Source organism: Sorex fumeus, unplaced genomic scaffold, assembly GCF_029834395.1.
Source record: "Sorex fumeus unplaced genomic scaffold, SorFum_2.1 ptg000014l, whole genome shotgun sequence".
In the NCBI taxonomy this organism is placed as follows: Eukaryota; Metazoa; Chordata; class Mammalia; order Eulipotyphla; family Soricidae; genus Sorex; species Sorex fumeus.
The window spans coordinates 14,660,959-14,685,792 of NW_026606071.1; the positions used below are offsets into that span (position 1 = coordinate 14,660,959).

Here is a 24,834-nt window from a genome sequence, read left to right on the forward strand (position 1 = left end):
TGGAACAGTTGTGCTAGTTTGAGATGAACACCCCAAAGTTACTTTTGGTTGCCAACAGAACAATGGAATTTTGACAAAGATGCCATCACTTATATAGTTCATACTCTGCTAGCTTTCTATAAACCAGGTGACAGAAAACGAAATTAAACCACTTATTCTACATAAACCAATACTTTATCAAAGTTCCGCATTTTACAAGTCATGTTCAAAAAACACACACAAGTTAGCATTTTGTACACAAATGTTTATTTCTCAATTAAACATTCCCTTTAAACATAAGGAATGAATTCTAAATCTTCATAAAGATGAATTAAAAATGAAATCCCTCCAGTATAGTATAATCACTGTGTTCTTGGTCACTACTGGCGTTTACAGTTTAACATCAAAAACAAAGACGGGTTATTTAAAAATCATGCTACTGGATTTCTAGTTCGTCCTCTATGACCAGTTCTAACACTGATCTGCAATGTTTAAAAGTTTACATCACCAAATTGAAGCAAGTTTAAGTTGTGATACAGCTGTGCATTAAACACAAAATAAACAATTACAAGATATAGTCAAGTTCATAACGAATATAGGTGTTCTTATCATCATTGTAGATTCTTGGATAATGTGCTATGAGAGCATCCTGTGAACCAATGTAGATGGAGTTGTAAATTTTCCAGTATACATCTCTTACTTTTCGGGCAGGGTGAAATAATCCCTAGAATAATTAAAATGTCACATTAATTCAAGTTTTTTAAATATCATAATACAAGTATCAAAAATGTAAAAGTATGATCCAAAACAAAACAAACTTTATCCTCTATCCCCATCCTGTTACCCAGTATTACAACTATACTGAAAATCTGTACATGCAACTTGAATTCAACTACTTTTTTTTTTCTATTAAATACACACACACCCCCAACTTACCTGTAAACAATACTGCAACATTCTACAAGGTCCAATGGCAACTCTTAGGCCTTCCAACGCTCCCATAACTGCCTGGATTACGTGGGGAGACGTCTCAAACACATTGGGCCATACATAGTTTAATAAATGATTCAGAGAATCTTCACAACCGAATCCATACACCCCAAGTGACATGTGTTGCACCACTGCACTAGCCGTCTGTCTGTGTACAAGGTCCCTATAATGGAGAGGCAGAAAATGCAATATGTTACTTTAGTCTTTAAGTACCTACCTGCTCATTAAAAAGCACTAATTCATGCACGAAATAGATGTAGTCAATTGTTAACCCAGAGAATGACTGTAGAATAACTGGATCTATTTGAGAATCTTTGCTTTAAAGACTCAGAGCTCAAAAATATTTTTTGGGGGGGGGTGGGGGTGGGGGCCACACTGGTCATGCTCAGGGTGCATTACTCCTAGCTATGCACTTGAATTACTCCTGGTAGTGTAGGAGACCATGCTGGGGATTGCATTCAAGGAAGGTGCTCGACTCACTGAAATACCATAATATCAAATATCATAACTCTACCTCCTAAGGTTATATTTTTTAACTAAAGGACTTTGACCAGAAGAACACTGAGAAATGGCCATTTTAGCATACTAGTAAAAGGAAAACATAAGACTTCTTATCTGTGGTTCACTAGCATCAGTATCTCCATAAAAGTAAAATCTCCTAAAGTATCTCAATACTTGTATATAAAATAGTAACTAAATACTCAACACTGCCCCTTATAAATTTTATTTCAGAAAAATTCTATTTAAAAATGATGAAAAATTAACCAAGTATTTTTCAAACAGGGAAATAACTGCACCATCTTCCACATTAACTGATTTTGCATAGGATACATCATGGAATCACTTGTCCCAGCAGTACTCAACTAACAGATGGACATCAGATAATAGGTTTCTAATAGCGATAAGAATGAGTTCATGGGCAGGTGCGATAGTACAGCAGGTAAGGTGTTTGCCTTGCACACGACCGACCTGAGTTTGATCTCCAACATCTCATATAGTTCCTGGAGCACTGCCAGGAGTAATTCCCAAGCACAGAGATAGGAGTCAGCCCTGAGCATCCGCACCCCCCACCAAAAAAGTTCACAACTGGGGACATGGGGGGAGAGGGGGGGATATACACTGGTGAAGGGATGGGTGGTAGAATATGATATAACTGAAGCCCAGCATCTCGTATGGCTCCCCGAGCACCGCCACCATCACACACTAGGAGTAACTCCTGAGTGCATGAGCCAGGAGTAAACCCCTGTGCATCGCCAGTGCAATGAGCCACAAAAAAAAAGTCCTCAAAAGTAGTGCATGTTAGGGCCATAGCTGTTATTACCATAGGTAGGGCACTTGTCTTGCACGCAGTTCACCTGTGTTTAAACCCAGGTATCCCATATGATCCTCTGAGCCTCTGGCAATGATCACTGAATGCAAAACCAGAAGTAAACCCTGAGCACTGCAAGGCATAACCCAAAAACAGAAACACAAACACAAAAGAGTGTATCTTAAAGATATAAGTATGGTGGGTAGGGCATTTGCCTTGTATGCAGCTGACCAGGGTTCGATCCCTGCCACGCACATAGCTCCTGAATACTGACAGGAGTAATTCCTTAGTACAGAACCACGAGGAACCCATGAGTATTGCTGGGTGTGATCCAAAAAGTCTGACCCCCAAAAAAAGATGTAAGAAAAAAACACTTGAGCTTATTATCATCGTTCTCATTTCCTGTGATTTTAGGCATCATGGTGAAGCAGTAGTACTACTTATTACTATGATTACCAACTATTATTTCACTGGTAATTTGGGAGAGGTTCCCACCCATCAGTGCTTGGCATCCCCTTGTTCTGAGGTCACACTTGGTGGTGTTCAGGGGCCAGTGCTGAAGATCAAAACTGGGCCCCTTGCATGCAAGCTGACTTTAATCCACTTTTAAAATTAAAAGTGCCAGCTGCTTTTCAAACTTTAGTCTGATAACTATGAAGAGACTTGGGGTACATTTTGGAATCTACTGTATCTTACTTGAAGAAAATCAGTGTGCTTACAGACTCATAAAAATCCAGACTAGGACATTTTTTCCAAACCACATGGCTGCGCAACATCTCCTTATATACAAAGTGATCAATGGAAAGTAAATCATCCAATGTTTCGCCCTGAAAATCAGACTTAACTCTTTTGCAGACCACAACACCCAAAAGGAGAGAGAGAACAGAGGGGAATGCCCTACCACGGAGGCAGGGTGGGATGGGATGGGGGGGTGGGAGGGATACTGGGATCCATAGTGGTGGGAAATGGGCACTGGTGGAGGCTGGTGGAGGGATGGGCATTCGAAAAAAAAAAAATCCAGACTAGACTTTTTCCAGTTGTGTTGGAGAAGCTTGTGTCCTTTGTTGTTGTTGTTGTTGTTTTGGGGGGGGGGGGGGGGAGCTAGACCTGGCAATGCTGTTTCTGCACCCAGGAATTACTCAGGCAGTGCCTGAGAAATCAAACCAGAGTCTGTCATGTGCAAGGCAAGTGCCCTACCCACTGTACTACTGTTCCAGCCATTGCCATGTTTTCTTTTTAGCATGTATTCATCTCTCCCCTCACATCATTTTCTCTAAATTTCTTTCAATAAAAATTACTCTGAAAAAAATTTCAATTAAAAAAATCTATTCTGCTTCACCAAAAAAAAAAAAGGAAAAGCAAAAACCACTTGAGCTTACTATCATCGTTTCATCTGTAGTTTTCCTCTTCAATTGCATCACAACAGAAAGCATTATATGTCTTTTCTTGTAACAGTTCAAGTCACTTACCTATCCATTAAAGCATCTTCAAGTAAGGGTGTTACAGCATAAATGTAGTCTTTTCCCATTTCACCAATATACTCAAATAAGAAGGAAAGTGATTTTAACACTCCATTTTGAACATTCAGTTCAGGAACTCGGTACTCATTCATTAAGGCAGGTAGTACTGTGAAGGGTGAGCATGTTTCAGCAACAATAGCTATTGCTACAGTGGTACAAACTCGGTTTTGTCTTTCTTGAACTTTGAGGTTGTTCAAAAGTGTAGCCAATACATCATGAGGACTGGGGAGGAAAAAAAGTGTAAAAAAGATAAAAAGAAAAATATAAAACTTTTTGTAAATAAAAACACGAAAAGGAAACTATGTGAGATCTCAGTAATTTTATGTAAAATAGAATAATTTACAACACTGGCTCTGTTTCAATTGAAGGACTTAATTCCAAATGTAAAGAAATGCTCTAACTCTGAGCCAACTCCCCAATTAGATCATCAATATCTTTTGATAACAACTTTTTCCTTATAATTTCATTCTAACCGAATAGAAGGAAATAACCACAGTTCAACTCATATTGTTATAAAGCACTTTAAAGTCAGGATTAACCTTAAATAAAAAAAAAAACATAAGAATTACTACTATGATTGAAGAATTGACCTTAGTATGCTACGTAATATCCTAAACAGGCTCAACAAAAACTTGAAATTATCCTGAAAAGTATTTTCCTTCTTTGAGAATACCTTAAGTATAATATATTCTAAAACCTCTCATTTATTTAAAATTTTAGAACACATTAAAAAAACCTCTTGAACGTCAGTGGTTAAGTGAAGGCTTTCTGTATTACTGTGTCTGCGCATGTTCATCTAATTAATACTCACCCAATGGCCTTGGCAATATAACCAAATGTGTTGACAGTGGCTCTACGAATAGCTTTCTTGTGAGCTTTTAAGAGCTCTAAGAGCTCAAAACAAATCCTCATCCATTCTCTTGCAGATACATATTCAGCACCCCTAATTAAAGAGAAAAGTTTATTAATGATGGTAAGAATTAAAAAATGCAGATTTGAAAATTTGATTCAACATTTTTATTAAATCCACTTTGTGTTAAATAAAAAATCACATTTGATTCAACATTTTTATTAAATCCACTTTGTGTTAAATAAAAAATCACTATTTTTACTCTTAAAATTTTATAGCCACCAACTGAAATTTACTGAAATATTAATGTTAGATAGTCTAACCATATATACTTACAACAGCAACACTAAGCAAATTTATAAAGTGAACTCAAAGAACTAACTATAAAAGGTTATTTTCTCACCTGTCAGCAATTCGTCCAACAAGATCAATACAATTTTCTTGGACTTTTTCATGCCTGTTCTTTAAGATGGGGGTAAGTCTAGGCAGTAAATCTTTAATTGGTGGGGTCATCTTATGCATACCTATGTAACAGAAATCAAGACTATCAATTAGAACTCTAACCTTCGATCATTTTCCTTTTACTTAGCAATTAATACATGTGATTAGGCACAATATAAACGGATACAGCTGCCTAAGGAAAGAGAAAACCCCAAATTCTGGACATATTCAGAATTGTTTTTAACTGTTTTTTAAAAACTTGATTATGCATAAAAATGAAAGAAATTAGTGAAGTGATTTAAAGAATGATGGATACTCAACAACAAAAAATTTTATTTGGTTCTGAAATGTATTTGCAAACTGATATTCAAATATGGGGACAGCTTATGTTCTGGCAATATACAACAATATAAGCCAGAGGTAGACATGTAAATTAACGCAAAATTTTCCAGAAAGGGCCCCCTTACCCTTTAACTGCAAAACAAACAGATCTCCAGTCTCCCTGCAATGCAGGGCATACTTGGATGGTATTTACACCTACGAAGAGAGAAAAAAGGAGGCAGCTGGCAGGGGCTCTTGCTCTAACTAGAACCGCTTGCTCTCATTCTCTCTCCATTGCTTTACCCACATTTCCCTGATAGTATGGTTTACAACTCCCTACGGACTAAAGCCCACAACTCTGGCCAAAACTGATTTTGTCAAGTGCTATTTTCAACTACGGAGAAAAAGACTGAATAGAGGATTCTATTTAGGTAATTATTAAAATACACCTCATGTTGCATAAAAAACCCTTCCAATAATGAGAAGCAAGAGGTTAGCTATCATAGCCAGCTATTTTAACCTCCTGTTTTTTGGCCCCTGTAAACCTTACAGAAGTTACTTCTCACATCACCAGTGTTCAACTGCAAAGGAAAAATTAAACATGAGACCATTCGTTTGCTTCATCACAATGGCCTTAAAGAAGGTTTGCTCTTCACATTCAAGGTCATTTTGTAATGTACTTCAAATCTTTATTTTGGGCTAGAAAACTAAACAGTTTTATTAAACTATATACATATTTTAAAAAAATGAATTAATCACTATTCAATTCATTTTATTCCTACTTGAACTTGGCAGCAAGCAGAAATCTGCTGTGAATAATAGTTACCAATTCATGGTTTTGCAAATATTTAGTTTGTCCTCAAACTCTCTTCTCCCACTCTAGAATATATTTTGGGTGCAAAACGATTTCAATTTGGATTCTTTGAGCTATTTGCGATGGATCCTAAACATGACTTCTTTTCTAGTTTAAATATGAAACTAGTTATGTGTGACAACCCCTGACTTAACTGTAAGTATGCAACAATAAGTACTTTCTTTTAAAAATAAAGTATCCAGAAATCATTACTCAATACTAAATATGTCTATATTTTAAAAAATAAAGTTAAAATACAATTCTTACGTGACCAGCAAATTCCATACCTATTACATTTACAATGGCCTTCAGTGCTCCAAGAATGCTGCCCAATACTTCAGGATACTCTTCACCCAAATACTCATACAAGACAACACCTAAATGTCCCATCAATTTTTCCTATAATAGAAGAAATAATGTTAAAATGTTACCATTCACACTAAATTATCAGTAAAGAAATAAGAATCTGGGGACCCAGAAAAACAGTGCAATGCTTAAGAAAAGCCTGTTTTGCAAGTTTATGGTCAGGAGTTCAAATTCAAGCAACTAGCAGCTGCTCTGCAGTGATCCTCCAGCATTGCAAGTGATTTCTGGTTACACTGCAGACAACTGTAAACACCACAAAAAAAGGTGCAATGACTTGATATTCGAGTATCATTAACAGAAGTGCCACCAACCACATGTTGTGCCTCAATTAAGATGCAACCCTGTAAACATTTATGCAAGCCCAACAAGTAAAGGAGCGCAATTTCTCATGAGAACTATAGCCTAGCGTTGCAAACACTGCAACTTGACATGTGAGCACCTAGCAAGCAGCACAACTATAAAACGTGTGCAAGCAAGCAGTGTGTACAACAGAGACTCAACAACTACGAAGGGGGAGGTAGGTGAAAGTGGGAATAAAAATGTGTTTTAAAGAAAAAACTACCACAAAACTTTACCTCTTGACAAGTTTTCATGACAACTGCAGTTCGAGAGATCAAGTCGGCTGCCTGTTGTCTCACTTTTGCTGATTTGTTATTTAAACGCCATAAAACTGTGCCACAGATCTGAGGCAAATAAGGTTTAACTCGTTTACCAAGAGCATTAACCACTGTGCCAAAGCCATTCAACATTACTGAGTCCTAAAATAGAAAAGTAAAATTAAAAACATTCATTACCAATTAAAATTTAGTTTGTAACTTAATTGTTAAAACATACTAATATGTAATCATTTCCAACCACAAATGTACCGTTCTTAAAAAAAAAACTGATTAAAAATTGTGAAGAATATACTCAGTAGTCAAGCTGAATAAGAATAAAAATATTTTAAAAGTATTTCAAATTGATAATATTTACTTCAAGGGCTAAAGAGTGCAGCAGGTAAGGTTTGGACTCAGCTGATGCGGGTTCTATTCCTGGTACCCCGTAGGTTCCCCATCCCAAGTACTACCAGAAGTGATCCCTTAGCAGAGTCAGGAATAAGCCCTGATCACTGCTGAGTATACAGATCCCCAACCCTCCCAACAACTTTTACCTCAAGAGTCACGGGATTTCCTGCAAATATAAAAATCAGTTACAACTTTCTATAACAACTAGTATCATTACCTCAGTAGTCTGTTCTTGGAAGGCATAAAGAATACCATCAATCAATTGTTCTTCAAGTTTATGATCAATATCTGCTGCTCCCAAGTTGCCCATGATTTTTTCAATTGTCTCCATCACCATTTTTCTGTACTGTTCCGCTTCATCTTTCAGATCATCCACAATTCTGGATATAATTTCTGCAGCACCTACTTTATTTGCCAACTCTACAGTGGTGTCAACTAACTGAAAGGAAAAGAAAAATTCCTGAGTTCAAAGCCAGGAATAACCCCTGAAAATCACAGGTGTGGCCCAAATAAAACAATCTTCTCCCCACCAAAAGCTTGAGAAAAAAACTAGATCTTCAATTTTAGGAACCTGAGCAATAGTACAGGGCAGGGTTCTTGCCTTGCATGTGGCTGACCCAGGACCCATATGGTTTCTGGAGTAAATCCTGAATGCAGAGAGCCAAGAGTAACCCGAGCATGTACCCCCCCCCCCCCGACACACATACCAATTAAATTAAAAACAAAACAAAAACCTCCAATTTTATAAACTTTTAAGTTTATGTGGAACTTAAAAGATTAAATTCTATTAATTTCATATCAAGGTATGAAATAAAATGTTCAATTCATTAGACAAAAAAAGTGAGTAGCAGTTGACAATTTATCTTAGAATGCAAGGCTGAACTCAAAGTAGCTGAATAAATCCATCTCCTTTCACAAACATGTATGTGCCTTTACTGAAAGGATTTTTGAAAATATTTTACCTGTCGGTAGTTTCGTCTATCCAAAGCCATTCTGTGTTGCCAAAAGTGTTTAAAAAAAGGAGGAAGAATCTCTGTTTTAATGTAGTTTGCCTCTACACCATCTGTTCCACAACACTGCTTTACCACCTGAAAGGTTAAAAAAAAAAATTAACACTACTGATTTATCACGCAAAAATTTTAATTTTTTAATGGTTTTATGTTGTCTTTAAGGTGGGGAGAGGGAGGAAAACTCAGGTCATTGCTGGGGCATGGACAATGGTACTGGATTTAGAACTAGAACACTGAATGCCCAAAACTCTGTTATTAATAGTTTTATCACCTAACAAAAAAAAAATTACTTGAAATCCTAACAGCAAACCCAATTTAGAATAATAAGTTTTAAACAGTTACCTTCAGCACAATTTTCTTCATTTCTTCATCAGGAGACTGAAATTCTCGAATAAGGATTAACATCACCTCTCTAGTGTAGTAGTTGGCATACTCGGCATCCATGAGAGGAATAAGATACCCAATAGCCTTTAAGAAAGCAGCCAGACCCTGTTTTAGAATGAAAAATATATTAAGTTAGATTTCAGATGTCTGATGTAAGGAAAAAAAACAAAAGAGAAATAAAATCTAATTGGTATACTAACCTTTCCTCTGTGTTGGCGAATACCCTTCCACAGAGGCTTTAACACAGAATCAAAAGATTCAATACCATAAGGGGTTGCTGCTTCAGCCAAGGCAGCAATGGCCAGAGCACTAATGGTTCGAACTTTCTGCTGTTCATCCACAAGACCTATAATATCAAAGACAGATTTTAACTAAGCAAGTACATTTGGATCATCCAGATTCTAGCAATATATCTACAATTTAGTCAAACTTCAGAATGTTTTCCCAATGAGCTAAAAATTCTATATGAACTCAGCCTACTAACAGATAAGTAGAAATTCCATCATATGAAATTGTCTATGTGATGCCTTTCTTACACTTATCACCAAATCCGGGGGGGGGGGGGGAAGCAGAAAGAGGAGAACAAAATAACTAACCATGCTCAATGATTTCCACTAAACTTCTGAGATGAGGCAAAATGGCACAGCCCATAAGAATGGCTATCTGCTGTACGATCTTAATGCCAGTGTGTCTTGCTTGCCAGGACTTCTTACTTTTGCACACAGCCTTTAAAAAGGGCAACAATGAAGGAATGCCAAGGGCAGAGGCTACAACAGCAAAAGCTCTAGCTGTTGTATTACGGACATACTCATCCATGTTATCTATATCAGGTCTCATGGTCGAAATCATAGTAGCCAGACCAGCAGCCTACAAGGACAGAGAAAGAAGAGTATTAACCCTCAAACATTTCTTCCTATAATCAATTTTTATACCATCAATAGGAATTTCCTTCTTTAGAATATGTGTGTGTGTGTATATATATATATATATACCTTTGCCAAATTAGAAATAATCTCTCTGCCTTCAACTCTAGCATAGTAATCTTCATCAATCAACAATGGTTCAATGACCACAAGGATCTGAAAAAGAGAAGGAACTACATGATTACACCAATACTGATAGCATACTCATAACAAAAGTAAATATACATTAAGGATTTCATTACCAAGACTTATTAGGGGACAAATTAAGAATGTGGGATATGGGGGGAGGTTGAGGTCCTTGTTGGAAGTGTTCTTAGTACTATATGTAGTGCTAGGGATGGAATCAGGGCCAGAGAACTGAAAGAAAAAAAAAAACCCTTTACTTCTGTACACTCTCTCTGCAGCTTAAATTTAAAAATTTAAAATTTTTTAAATTTAAGCTGCAGAGAGAATGTACAGAAGTAAAGTGAAACCTCATAGTACAGATGAAAAGCTGTTAACCATAGACCAGCAAATGAGACGTACACATTTCTATTTTACAATTATAATCTATAACTGCCAACTGCAAAGATAGTTTTTTTATTTTTTTGCTCTTTGGGTCATACCCGGCGTTGCACAGGGGTCACTCCTGGCTCATGCACTCAGGAATTACTCCTGGTGGTGCTCAGGGGACCATATAGGATGCTGGGAATCAAACCTGAGTCGGCCGCGTGCAAGGTAAATGCCCTACCCGCTGTGCTATCGCACCAGCCCCCGGCAAAGATAGTTCTTAATCTAAATTATATGTTACAGAAAAATACATGACCTTATCCTAATCATTATACCAAAAAAAAAATTTTTTAAAATATCACAAAGGAAAAAGAAAAGCCTGGAAGAGGTTTAACAGTCTTGTAAGGGAATCATTAGCCTAAACTCTAAAATTTCATAAATATAGTGGCAAATAAAACTGTAAATTCTTTTACATCAAATCATAATCAATAAACAGTACTTAAAGAAGACAAACCTTATGCACATAAGGTCGAACTAAGTCGTCAAGTTTGTACAAAATTCTGTCAATAACTTTCACAAGTAAATGACGTTCCTGATCTTCAAGTGTAGGAGACATCAGTAGAGGAAGAATCTGATTAAACAAAGGCCCAGCTCCAAATTCACGTGCTTTATCAGTAATTTGACGCAATGCAGCCTGGGGGGAGAGGCAAGGAGAGTAAATTTTAAAAGTGTATTCATTTTTAAAATTAAGCATTTTGAAGGAAAAAAATTTACTTCATTATTTTCTACACCTTAGTATTTTAGTGTTAACTTCTTAAGGCATTTTACACAGAATGGCCTGAATTACTTTCCTAAAAATTACTGAGGTTTGAACTACTATGACAGAACTGAATGTTTTTAGTTGATTCAAAAGGAGTAACTAAGAACAATGACAGGGGTATATGTAAAATTCCTTAACTTCCAATCAATGTTCCCATCTTCTATTCACTTTTGATCCTAATTCAATTTCTCAATGATTCTATTAGTTACCTTAGTATTTTCAGTATGTCTGAAAAGTTTTGACATGGAAGAAAATGTCATTTTACAATGTTTATTACAACAAAACTCTGACTATACAACTAAAACCTTCATACACTCATCTTGCTTTCCTTTACATTAGTAGAGATAAGACAATTATAAAGAACATGCTCTAATTAGGCACTTACCTTTCTCATTGGAGGAGTTCCATTCTTAATTTTTAAAAGCAATTTCATAATTTTTCTCTCTTTTTGCTCTTCTGGACTAAGTGTTGATTCATCAACATCAACCTAAGAGTACACAAAAAAAAATTCTTAAAATAGACTGATATAATGATTTATAATTTCCAAATAAAAGTGTCTTCTGAGGCCAGAGAGAGAATTCTACAGGCTACCATGTTTGCTTTGACTGCAGTGGTCTGAGTTTAAAGCCCAACTCCTCGAGGAATAATCCCTGAGTCCCAGGCATGAGTACAGCAAGGTACAGCTAACCTAAGAATAAATAGTACAATCTTTGAGGGCTGTGGGATGTACCTCAGCAGTACGGCACTTGTATGAGGCCCTGAGATCAAATCCTAGCACCATATACAAGAAGTATTTTCTTTTTTGCGGTCACTTACCAAAAGTTTATCAAAGTACTGAATATCATCAGGTTTTAAAAATGGAAGATTTCCAGACGGTTGGTCATTAACACTCTTCATAGTCCTATCTTCAGTTTGCATGTGGAAACCAGTCATACCGCCCAAAGGTGTTGGCGTTGCTGTCAGTTTTCGAGCTGGAGTTCGAATAGGGACATAACCAGCTGGAGGGGGAAGTACCTAATAAAATTAAGACACTTTAGTTACTTTGTACCTATAAAGATGACTGAACATAATATTCATACTTAAATAGTTTTACAGACAGGTGGAGTTTTACATGCTTGGTGGCAAAAATTAACATCATGCTTCCCTCGACCATAATTAAAAGCTAAAAGTATTACTTATCTGCTATGTGGGGAAATGGAGTAACTGAAAAACTCGGATCCCTCAAACACTAACCTACATAAACAGCACCCAGAATGCCATAAAATAGAAATATGCTCATCAAAAGCACGAAAAGGTAGTCTATTATTAAGGGCTATAGAGAGGTGTCAATGGGCTGGAACATATGCTTGGCTCGCCAGAGGCCAGGATTCAGCCACAGACAAAGCACTGCCAGAAGCAATCTTTTAGCACCAGGCAGGAATGTACCAAATACCAAAACTGAAAATGAAACTGAAAATCATATGTATATTTCTGTACTAGATAAACTGAGTATTTATCAAAGGCTTGTAAAATACTTATTAGTACACTTTTTTACAAAACCAAATATATTAATAATGGTTAATGGAGGATTTGAAAAAGGAATGTTTTAAAGCTAGTAACACAATAAAAATTAAAAAATAAATAAGAAAATAAAAAAATAAAGCTAGCAACACAATAAAAACAAAAAACCCAAACTACAATATCCAGGGCAATTCAGTAATAATATTCAGGACTGGGAATGTAGCTCAAATAGTAGATAGAGCCCATGATACTGGCACATACCATCAACGACTCACATATGAATGTTTTATCTAATATAAACTGTAGTGTCTGGAGCTAGAGCAATAGTACAGTGGGTAGGGTACACGCAGCCAACCCAGGTTTAAGCCAACCTCACAGTTATAACCCCCCACTGCACCAAAGAACCAGGAGTATGCAAGAGTACTGCCAGGTGTGGACGCCCCCTGAGGGGAATGGGAGGGGAAAAACAAATTGCAGTGCTGGCATCAACAGGTAAAGTTTAACACTGCATGGTACCCAGGTACCACGAAAACCCAAGTACTATAAGCATATGCAGCTCCTAAGTTACAGTATTTGAAAGTAGCCACCCACGCAAAAATTAAGTTAAGTATGGATTCTTCCGTCCCTCTTGGAGAGCCCGGCAAGCTACCGAAAATGTCTCGCCCACACGGGAAAGCCTGGTAAGCTCCCCTTGACGTATTCGATATGCCAAAAACAGTAATAACACCAATTCAGGTTTGATACCCAGCACCCCATGGTTGGTTCCCCAATTCCTGCCAGGAGTGATCCCTGAGCTCAGAGTCAGGAGTAAGCCCTGAGCACAGCGGAAAATGACTGCCCCCCCCCCCCCGCCCCAAAATAACTAATTTTCAAAGTGGAAATATACTCTAAAGAAAACAAATCTCCTACATAGTCAGTGCCTACTCTCATCACTAAGTTAAGGACCTTAAAGTTCTACTACTTTTTAAAAATTCACTAATAAAAATTCCTCTTATCAGCAGAACCCATTAAAAGGACAATCAGGTAATCAATAGTAGATTGTAGAATCTAAAATCGCAGCACTTTAAGTAGGAGGCAATAAGTTTTAATGTAGCGGGGGCTGGAGCAACAGCACAGCAGGTAGCGCATTTGCCTTGCATGTGGCCGACCCAGGTTCAATTCCCAGTATTTCATATGGTCCCTTAAGCACCGCCAGGAGTAATTACTGAGTGGAAAGCCAGAATAACCCCTGTGCATTGCCAGGTGTGACCCAAAAAGCAAAAATAAATAAAAGTTTTAATGTAGCAAACACACACAGGTTACAAATACTAAATACAAACCAAAAGAAGCTAAATACTACTGCATCCAAACTGCTATAAACAAAATGCATTAGCGTATAAACTCATTAAAGATCAGCAGATGGCATGTTTGCCAGTCTTGGTTATGACACTAACAATATAACCACTGATCTTTAGACTAGCAAATAGTCACTGACTGTCAGGTACCTAAAAAATTTAACATTTCAAAATAAAAATAAACTTAAAGTGACTGAGATAGATTATGTTCACTGGCATAACAACACAAAACCTTGTGAGAAGCACCAGGCAAAATGATCATTAAAAAAAGCTTAATCCTGGGACTGCTGATAAATAAACAGCAAGCTACTTTATCCCCTAAGATAGCAGTTACCAAGCATAGTCTGAAAACTTGAACATTTTTTCTTTCATTCATATCATTGGGGGGGGGGATATGAAATATAATTGAAAATAGCTAAAAAAACTGGTAAGGAACACTAACCAGTTAATTTTACCCCAAAGATTATTAAAGTAAAATGAATGCCCTAAATACCACAGTCAAAATCACTGGTATCACCTTATATCCTTCTGGGAACATAGCATCCAACTCTTCATCAGAAAGGGGGCGATTTCTCTCATCAATTTCTCTCTCCCATCGCCAAGCCTGAAGCTGTTCAGGAGTCATGCTCATTATGTGACCTGTCCAAATATAAAAGCAAATTTTCTTTAACAACTATTATGTAAGACTTTATCATTAAATAGGCATTTGGGATATGACAAGTCTTTATAAACTAAAACCAAGACTTTTGTTAACAGAAAATAGTGCATGCATAGAAAACCACAAAGACGTTAAGTTAAAACATCCTGGGGAAAAACTATTTCCAATGAAAGAGTACATACCTGGAGTTGGGGTGGCCATGTTCATGGCTGGTGTGCCAATTGGTGTTTTTCCAGGTGTCAGAACAGGAGTACTTCCACCCATCTGACTTGCTGGTGTTTCGTCCCAACGGGATTTTCTTTTACTGGCACCAGGAGTTGGTGTTTCACCAATTGAATCACCACCTCTATCAGTTCGAGGTGTTTCGGCCCATCCACTTCCATGTCCAGGAGTATCTTTTAAAAAAGAGGAAATGAGTCTAAAATTTTTGCCACTCTCCAAAAATTATTATTTACTGTCAAATACATATTAAAATTCATCATATTTAGGATATTCCTAAAATTGCATATTAAATTTTCAATGTATTCTACTGATTACAAAGCACTGCACTGTCCTCTGGCTGTTCATCAATTTGCTCAAGTGGGCACCAGTAACGTCTCCATTGTGAAACTTGTGTTTTTAGCACATTGAATATGACATGGGTAGCTTGCCAGGCTTTGCTGTGCGGGTGGAATACTCTTGGTAGCTTGCCAGGCTCTCCAAGAGGGGCAGAGGAATTGAACCTGGGTCGGCCACATGCCAGGAAAATGTCCTACCCGCTCTGCTATCGCTCCGGCCCACTGATTACAAAAGAGTGAGAAAAAGGCAAACATGTCTTAACTACCCAGACATATCACAACCCCAAGATTGTCACTGTACATATTTTGATATATCCTTTTCTTCATAATTGAATTTTTTAACAAATAGTTCTACATTAGTTCTTTTTTTTTTTTTTTTTTACTTTTTATTAGCAAGACACCAAGAGGTACAGTTGTAGACTTACAAATTTTGTGCTTGGGTTTCAATTATAAAGGTAAAGGTAAAGGCCCTCCCGTTGATCGTCGATTTGCTCGAGCGGGCCCAGTAACGTCTCCATTGGAGACTTTGTTGTTACTGTGTCTGGCATATCGAATACTCTCGGTAGCTTGCCGGGCTCTCCGAGAGGGGCGGAGGAATCGAACTCGGGTCGGCCGTGTTGGCCGCTTGTAAGGCGAACGCCCTACCCACTGTACAATGATCAAACACCCATCCCTCCACCAGTGCCCATTTCCCCCACCACCACATATCCCAGTATCTCTCCCACCTTCCCATTCTCCCCATCCCACCCTGCCTCTGTGGCAGGACATTCCCCTCTGTTCTCTCTCTCCTTTTGGGTGTTGTAGTTCTTTTATTTTAAATGTTCCCAAACTATTAATAATTCCTTATAAAATTTTGTAGTATTTGTACTAAATATCAACTTGCCAGTTAATATATTCACTTAATGAGATATATAGCTTCAGGTAAGTGTACACAAAGATGAGATTTATGCAAACTGAAGTAGAAGGGGAGTAGAGATGGGTGGGTTACTATCTAATGGGTAACAGATTCCAGTAAGGACAATAAAGTTCTAAAAATTCTGGTGATGGTTGCAAAAAATTATAAAAGGCACTTAAAAACACTATTTGTACATTTTTGAATGGCTCCCAGCAAAATTTCTATTCTGTGCTGCACGGAGGCTGCATCCAACAATGCCTACCGTGCAGAGCCAGGGATTAAATAAAGATCTCCTGTACACAAAGAATGAGCTCAGTCCACTAAGCTTATCTTTCTGGCTATTATTTACAATTTACCACAATAAAGTTTATGATCTATAAAAGGACCTGCTCTTCTCCTTCTTTTAGCTTCTTGGGTCACATTCAGCGATACTCAGGGGTACTCCAGGCTCTGCACTCAGGATTCACTTCTGGCGGTGCTCAGAGGGCCATATGGGAAGCCAAGGATCGAACCCCGGGTCGGCTGCGTGCAAGGCAAACACCCTACCCATTGTACTATCACTCCGGCCCTCAAAGGATTTGCTCTTAAAACAAACCCTCAACCTCTTTAGAGTGGCAAAACATGTGCTGCTAGATCTTCCAACCCTCTAAGCAAATGGTTATTTACCGGTTTACCCATGATTATGAAAAGATTTCATTGAGTGAACATTTCACCCAAACTGCACTAGATGTACCTCGTTCTGTTTTAGGGGTCTCATCCCATCTGTTTTTACGAGCACTAGAAGTTGCGCCTCCATGGCCTGGTGTCGCATGGCCTGGTGTATCGCCTCGTCCAGGAGTAGCAGCTCCAGCTGGTGTGTGACTAGGTGTAGGATCCCAGATTTTTGAGCCTGGGGTTGCTCCTGGAGTCTCACTTCCCTTTGCACGGCCTGGTGTCTCATCCCATCTCAAGGAAGGAGTATGTCCTGGGGTCTTAACAGAACAAAAAAGTCATGTCACATACCTACACATTCACATAATATCAAGAAAGTTTCTTTTATAAACAAAAGAATCTTAAAATATTTCAGTTCTTTACTATTTAATTATACTTCCACTTAAAAGATCCTATTTTCTAGAATATATGCTTGTAAATAAAAATTTTAATTTTCAGTAAATGACAACAAACCTAGCAAGGTATTGGGCTGAAGTGAGTACAACACATCAGTGAGTATAAAGGGCGTTTGCTTTACATGTGGCCAACACAGGTTAGATCCTTTATGATCTCCCAAGCACCACCGCATGAGTAATTCCTGAATGCAGAGCTAGGAAGTCACTCAAGAGCATCGAAAGGTATGACCCAAAAAACAACGCCCGCCCTCCCCCACGCACCCTCAAAAAAAAAAAAATACAGCAAACAAGATGAGGAACTTTCGCTACTAAGAAGCTTTAGGAGGACCAAGAAAGATGGATTCCCAGAGTCCAAGAAAGAAGAGAGTATTCAAGTAACACCAAACGCATCTTTATCTGTTGAGTATTGGAATTGTGACTAGATTTTTAGATTCAGCAACAAGGAGTTCAACTGACTTTGACAAGAGGTAAAAGTTAAACAAGCAAAAAATTAGGTAAGTAGAAGTTGTACTACAAAATCAACGTGCAATAGTTTATATTATAAAAGAAAGGAAAGTGAGTAAATGAGACCACAGCAAGTGTTTATAGTTACATCTGGTGAGAGAGGGGAGGAAGCAAAGGCAAGTAAAAAGTTAAGGAGCACTGGAGCATTAAGCCAGACACAGAACAATAAATCATCTAAGAAAATATTAAAAGATTTATTGACTTCAGAGTATATGAAGGAATTTTTCAAAATATTGAAAATCGACAAGTTAATGCCCCTAAATTTGTGTACTTAAAAATGCTGGATAGTGGGTCCCTGTTGAGATGTCTTGCATGTGCCAATTCTCACTCAATCCCCGACACCAGGAAGTGAGTGGCCCTGAGCATAGACGCAGGAATAGTGGTCCCCCCACCTTCCCCAGGCACTGCTGAAATGATCCCCTCAAAACAAACAAAACCAAAAAATACTAGTGCTCCTGGGTTCAATCCCCAGCACAAAAAAAAAAAAAAAAAAAACCAAGATTGAAAAAGAAAGAGTCAGAGAGTTTAGCACAGCAGTTTAGGAGATAGACGCATGCAGCTGAGTCCAGATCGATCGTGGTATTTCCTAGAGTATAACCCTGAGCAGAGCCAGGAGTAAGCCCTGAGTACTATTATGGTCCAAAAACAACACACACACAAAAAAAAGCGGGGGAGAACAACTTTATATTCTCCCAGAAAGTCAATTAACCAAGAAAATAGAGAAGCATCATTGATTTGAAACCTGCAGTCAAGAGGCACAAGTCAAGCTTCTAGAAGACTATATTGTAGAGCACCACAAAGGCTTACTTAACTTACATATTTATACTTAAATGTCCCAGAAGGAACATTCCTTTTCTCTCTGATATGGTATAAATTGCAACTCCCCCAAAATTCATAGACTGAAGTCCTAACCACCAATATGACTATATTTGAATGCTGGCCTTTAGTGAAGTAACTTCAGTAAAAGAGGTTGTCAAGCAAGAGTCTAATCTAAAGGGAATGATGTCCTTATTAGAGACATCAGGTCTCTGCAAAAGGAAGAAGTTGTGTGAGGTAACAGGCAGCAACCTGCAAACCGTAAGAGATCTCATCATACATTACTGACACCCAGATGTTAGATTCTGAGCCCTGAAAACTATGAGAAAATAAATTATCTGTTGTTGAAGCCAGGCTGTAGTACCTCACATGGTAACGTGAGCATATTAATATACTCCATAAGAAAAAAAATCAAACAGTAATAAAGTAACTGAAATTACCTCTGCCTGATCCCAACTTGACAGTTTCTTGGGAGTGGCACCAGGCGTCTGATCAGCTGTTTGATCCCAACGCCGTTTTCGCTTTGAAGGAGGCTGGGAAGCTGCTGCTCCATTGACGACTTTTAGTTCTCCTGCTTTAGCTTTTTCTGCTAGTTGTTGCCTAATCTCTCTCTGAAAAATACATGAATAAGCAATGACCACATACTCAATATACTCATATCCTATCATCAGCAGTCATTTCTACTCAGTATCTTAATTTAGTCTTCATTCTTTTTTCTATACTACAAATGGAGGTCATACTTCAGTTCCTTCCTCTCCTGTTTTCCAGTTATATAAAATATTTTATTTGCTCAACAGAGGAACAAGTACAAAATTTATAAGCTGGTACACCCTACTTAAGTAAAACCATTAGTTAAAGATGATGTATCAGGACCAGAGAGATAGGACAGTTGGTAGGCAAGCACCCTTGCATACGGCTAGCCTGGGATCGATCCCCAGCACCCCATTTGATCCCCCAAGCACCACCAGGAATAATTCCTGAGTGCAAAGACCAGATATACACCATCAACCTTCTCCCTCAAAACATATATAGCACCAAGGGGCCAGGACTAGAAAATGACAGAAATATGAAATTTAGTATTAGAGGCAGGGCCCAGGGAATACAGTTCAGTAGTAGATCACAAACAAGCCTTACAAATTCAATTTTCAATATACCTGGGTTCAATTTTCAGTATAACACAAAAAAATCAATGAGGGAAGTAGGGGGATGGACCACACGTGGAGCAATAGTACAAAAGGGGAAGGAAACTTCCTTTACATGTGGCATCCCCAAGCACCCTATATGGTCCACAGAGCACTGCCAGAAGTGATTCCCGAGTGCAGACTCAATGCAGAGCTAGGAGTAACCTCTGAGCACTGTCGGTTGTGGCCCAAAAACCAATATATAAATATGGGTAGTAGCAGAAACTGTTTTGTTTTAGTACACAGGGGTGCTCAAAGGCTATTGACAGTGCACTGCTCAGGGAGCAATGTGGGCTAATGACCAAACCCAAAACTCTTAAGTAAAGCATAACGGGTCTAGTCATTTGAGCTATCTCCCCAGTCCCAGAGATGGTAAGATTTTAGGTCTAATTCTTTCTCAACCTAATTTTCAATACTAAACACTACTTGTGCAATAAATACCAAAAAGTCAATTGAAAATTTCTATCTTCATAAATATTGAAATAAAAAATATTCACATACCTCTTCTTTAGTTAAATGTTGTTCTCGCATTACATCCATGTAAGTTCTAGCATTCATTTTAGGATCAGGGGTCTTCCCTCCTGCAGAAAAGAACAGCAACAGGACAAGAGCACAATAAATAAAGGATAAGAGGTTCAACTGATTTATCTGCCCTGCTCTAATATTATGTTATTCCAAAATCATTTAATTTATTTTTTGATGGAAAACTTTTAATAATTATACATCTTACTTTTTATTGAGTTTGCTGATCAATTTAACCTGTTTGAACACAAACATATCTACAGCAGTTTAAAACAAGTATTTTAATGCATATAAAAACAAAATGACAGCACAGTTTAGTCTTCAGAAGTGATGGGTTCCTGGGTGGCTAATCCGGAATACGTACACTTTCGTGCCTTTGTCTCCATCAGCAGTTCTGACTTCAAGCAGCAGAATAGAAGCCTAGAAAATTATCTCTTTACCATTAGTAACACTTTGGAAAGATACTTATATTCAAAACATTACCTGTTGCAAGTTGTTAAAATCCTAACTATAAATAGCTCTAACTAAGTTCTTCATACAATGTTCTAAATGTCTAAAAAATGTTTTACATATACCTGAATCTTAATTCTTATGACATGTTATTAAATAGGGCTTCATGTTCTTAAGTTTTATTGACCCCAAAATATAATTTTCTTAGTATAAATTACAACTGGAAACATAATACTTGAAACACAATACTTCTACCAGTTAGGATGCACACAGAAGAAAAGTGGTGTACAAAGAGATGTGTCAGTCTCTTGGTTAAAGTTTTAGTATTTGCTTTTCAAATTTCAAAGTATCTTTAAAGAAGCCCAAATAGTATATAACAAGATTCACAGAGGCACACTACGTTTTAGAAATGTGGTAATTAGCTATACAATTAGTATAGCATCACAATTTAGAAAAAATTATAAAATTCTAAGACATTTCCTATGCTGAAGATCATGCCCAATTGGTAGTGTCATTCTTTCTGACACTATCTCTGATAAGACTTCCTTTGGAATACTTTTTCACCATAATCTAGAGAGGATGTGTTGAACTGCACCCTTAAGAATGCAGACAGGACTGGCATATAGCAGTACTGCTGTAGGAAAGAAATTAAGGACAGTTAGTATGGGCCTGTGAATGCTGACATACATGTTTAAATCAATTACAATTATGCAAGTAAAAAATTATCCCTACTAATTCATGCAGGCTGAAAGTCTAAATTATAAACCTGCAACAGATTTCTAATTTTAAGAAACAGGCACCTAATTTTGATTTTGAAACTCACCCGAGGAAAGCTTCCATCAGGTTCACTAATGCCCCTTGTGCTGACCTGCACACTAAAATTAGCAAAACAGACTCCAACTATTAAGAATATCAAAGTCTTTGTATACATACTTTTGTCTTAACTAAGTATGCTTAGAGCAAATTAGGTGCATTAACTGTATTTAGAGCAATATGGGGGCGGGACTCTAATGTGAGATAAGTTTCTCAAAAGCAACAATCCTAAAATTCTAGGATTTGGAATGAAAACGTTCAATATTTTCAAAGTATTTTGAGCAGAAAAACACATTTGTTCAAAGCATAGAAAGCGTACCCAAAACAAAAGTAAAAGAAAAACCTTTAACCCTTTGCGTTTCTATGGCATTGGCTCATTACTTTCTTGTCCTTCTACCTGGAAAGAAAACTTGCATTATAAAGATGAAGAATATGGTATCTGTGACTTCAACCAAATCTACACAAATCTATAGTAAGGGGGATTTTTAAAAAGAAAAGCAAATTTATAAGCATGCCAAAAAAAACCAAAGGGCTAAAGACAACTTAATACAAAGAAATTCTGAATACTTATAGAAAAGTGGGAAAGAATTACCATCTGCAAAAGGATCAAGACGCTCTGGGGAAATTATCATGGTCCGCCTGTGCTTTTTGTACTCATCTTCCCGATCTGCAATCTTCGGCGGCCGGTGTTCAGCAAATGGGTCATACTGAAAAGAAGTAGGTTTCATTTACTACTCACTTATTGAAACAGATCATCATATACAAAAAAGAGCATTATGACATGTAAAGATGTTTAATCAAGTCCACTGATATGAGCATCATTTTATAGCCTAATATTAAAAAATAAAACATACTGAAACAAGGCAATTTTATGTCTAATATTTCAGTAATTCATGAAATGGTCACCAGTATAAATCATTATTTCTAATTATTCCACATCAACTCTTAAAACAGCCTAATCACTTTGATTTCTAAAATATGTGGAATTCTGTAGGAACTGAAACATTTTCTTACTGTTTAAACTGTTTCCTAGAGGGAGAAAAAGTTACCTGTTCAGTTGACTGTGGAATATCATTAAGCAATGCCACAGGGGCATGATATCCTGGCTTCTTCTGACCAAGCAAACTTGTAGAAGATGAGTAGTCATCATCATCCTGCAAGGAAATAATCCCCAAAATATTAGGACTTGAATCAGAGAATATACAAAGGTTCAGCAAAAAATCTAAAGGTTTACACCACTTGTAAACATGCTAGTTTTTAAAGCCCCAAAAAGCTACCAACGAAATAAAATTTCTAAGTTGTTAATAGTATCATCATCTGTGAAAGTTACTTAACACATTTTGGGGTGGGGCAGGGGTATGTTCAGGGATTGATCCTGGTTCTGCACTCAGGCTCTACTCCTGGCAGTGCTCAGGGAGCCAGAGATCAGACCCGGGATGACCACATGCAAGGAAAATGCCCCATCTACTGTACTATCACTCAAGTATTGACTAGAAAAATCTGAGTACCTCATTTTCTTACACAAAAGCACAATCATTTGCCTATTCTTTGAAACCACAAATAGCTTTATTTAGAATTCCAGTTGCCTTGTTTTTTAATTTATCATTTTTAAATAAGACTCAAGGACAGAAATAAGTAAAAAGTAATTTTTAATGTATTTGTTTCCATGGTAGAATGTTGTTTTTTTTGGGGGGGGGGGGTTGCTGTTTTTGGGCCACAGACAGCAGTTGTCAGAGCTCCTGATTTTGCAGTCAGGGATCATTCCTTGTCGGTTTGAGGGGATCAAACCCAGGTTGGCCAAGTGCAAGGCAAGCCCATACCTGCTGTACTGCTGCTCAGGCCGGCCAACAGTATGTTCTATTGTTATGTATGATGCAGAATACTAGGTGGTTCTGAAGAATATTCTTCATTACCACTTCATTAATTTTACCTTAAAATGAAATGAGGGCCTGGAGAGATAGCACAGCGGGTAGGGGTATTTGCCTTGCACGCAGCCGACCCAGGTTCGATTCCCAGCATCCCATATGGTCCCCTGAGCACCGCCAGGAGTAACTCCTGAGTGCAGAGCCAGGAGTAAACCCTGTGCATCGCCAGGTATGACCCAAACAAAAACAAAAAAGAAGAAAAAAAAGAAATGATAGAATCCTGCTTAGGTAACCCCCTCTCATACCAGGTTGGCTTCTTGACCTTTATCTTCTATTTTCTTGAGTAGTTTTTTTAATTGGGGTGGGGGGAGACAGGACTATATACATGTAGAAAACAGGGAGCATGCTTGGAGTGCATAAGAGCCAAGTTCAATCCTCACAATCTCCTGGTTCACCAAACAGAGTCAAGTATTCTCAAGCATAACCCATAACCGAAAGAAAATCTGTTAGGGCTGAGCGCATGTTCTGCATGCAGACCAGAGTCTGAGCCCAAGCACAGCCAATTCTCCTCCTCTTTCTCCCTCCCCTACAGCACTGCCCAGAGAGAACCAAGTACAATTTTTAAAACCCAATTTTGAGTGTGCCCCCCCCCCAAATAAATGTTTATTACAAAAAATGGTTTGTAGAGGCTGGAGCAATAGCAAAGCGGATAGGGCGCTTGCCTTGCACGTGGTCAACCCGGGTTCGATTCCCAGCATCCCATATGGTCCCCTGAGCACCACCAGGGGTAATTCCTGAGCGCAGAGCCAGAAGTAACCCCTGTGCATTGCCGGGTGTGACCCAAAAAGCAAAAAATAAATAAATAAAATTTAACAAAAATAAAGAGGAAGTTGTACTGCTTGTTTAACATCCCTTTAAAAAAAAATGGTTTGTAGGGGCTGGAGCGATAGCACAGTGGGTAGGGCATTTGCCTTGCATGTGGCCGACCTGGGTTCAATCCCCAGCATCCCATATGGTCCCCCGAGCACCGCCAGGAATAATTCCTGAGTACAGAATCAGGAGTAACCCCAGTGCATCGCCGGGTGTGTCCCAAAAAGGAAAAAAAAAAACAGTTTGTAGGGCTGGAACAACGGCACAGCAGGTAGAGCGTTTGCCTTGCACACGGTCGGCCCCAGTTCGATTCCCAGCATCCCATATGGTCCCCTGAGCACCTCCAGGAGTAATTCCTGAGTGCATGAGCCAGGAGTAACCTCTGTGCATCGCTGGGTGTGACTCAAAAAGCAAAAAATAAATAAATAAAATTTGTAACCAAACACATAAAAAATTTTATTTGGGATGGTCTGAAAAATATTAGCAATGCAGAATAGAAACATT

At 38.0% G+C, this 24,834-nt stretch overlaps 1 protein-coding gene across 5 annotated transcripts in view; it reads right to left on the bottom strand.

Moving 5' to 3' along the window:
- Positions 1–223: 223 nt before the first annotated feature.
- Positions 224–24,834, bottom strand: part of SF3B1 (splicing factor 3b subunit 1) — a 44,413-nt gene continuing 19,802 nt past the window's right edge. The window contains exons 3-25 of one of the 5 annotated variants that reach the window (XM_056111538.1): positions 22,645–22,749; positions 22,188–22,302; positions 20,312–20,391; positions 19,070–19,240; positions 16,937–17,174; positions 14,934–15,146; positions 14,611–14,732; positions 12,076–12,273; positions 11,645–11,746; positions 10,954–11,133; positions 10,020–10,106; positions 9,624–9,894; positions 9,228–9,373; positions 8,986–9,132; positions 8,596–8,721; positions 7,851–8,072; positions 7,205–7,387; positions 6,551–6,662; positions 5,052–5,172; positions 4,610–4,741; positions 3,748–4,020; positions 916–1,132; positions 224–703 (exon numbers count right to left, since the gene is read on the bottom strand). In XM_056111538.1, coding sequence (XP_055967513.1) covers positions 545–703; positions 916–1,132; positions 3,748–4,020; positions 4,610–4,741; positions 5,052–5,172; positions 6,551–6,662; positions 7,205–7,387; positions 7,851–8,072; positions 8,596–8,721; positions 8,986–9,132; positions 9,228–9,373; positions 9,624–9,894; positions 10,020–10,106; positions 10,954–11,133; positions 11,645–11,746; positions 12,076–12,273; positions 14,611–14,732; positions 14,934–15,146; positions 16,937–17,174; positions 19,070–19,240; positions 20,312–20,391; positions 22,188–22,302; positions 22,645–22,749 — 3,720 coding nt within the window. In that variant the 3' untranslated portion in view covers positions 224–544. Of the gene's footprint in view, positions 704–915; positions 1,133–3,747; positions 4,021–4,609; positions 4,742–5,051; positions 5,173–5,556; positions 5,627–6,550; positions 6,663–7,204; positions 7,388–7,850; positions 8,073–8,595; positions 8,722–8,985; positions 9,133–9,227; positions 9,374–9,623; positions 9,895–10,019; positions 10,107–10,953; positions 11,134–11,644; positions 11,747–12,075; positions 12,274–14,610; positions 14,733–14,933; positions 15,147–16,936; positions 17,175–19,069; positions 19,241–20,311; positions 22,100–22,187; positions 22,303–22,644; positions 22,750–24,834 lie in introns of those variants that run through there. The other 4 variants (XM_056111539.1, XR_008792078.1, XR_008792080.1 and 1 more) reach the window with 4 other exon arrangements.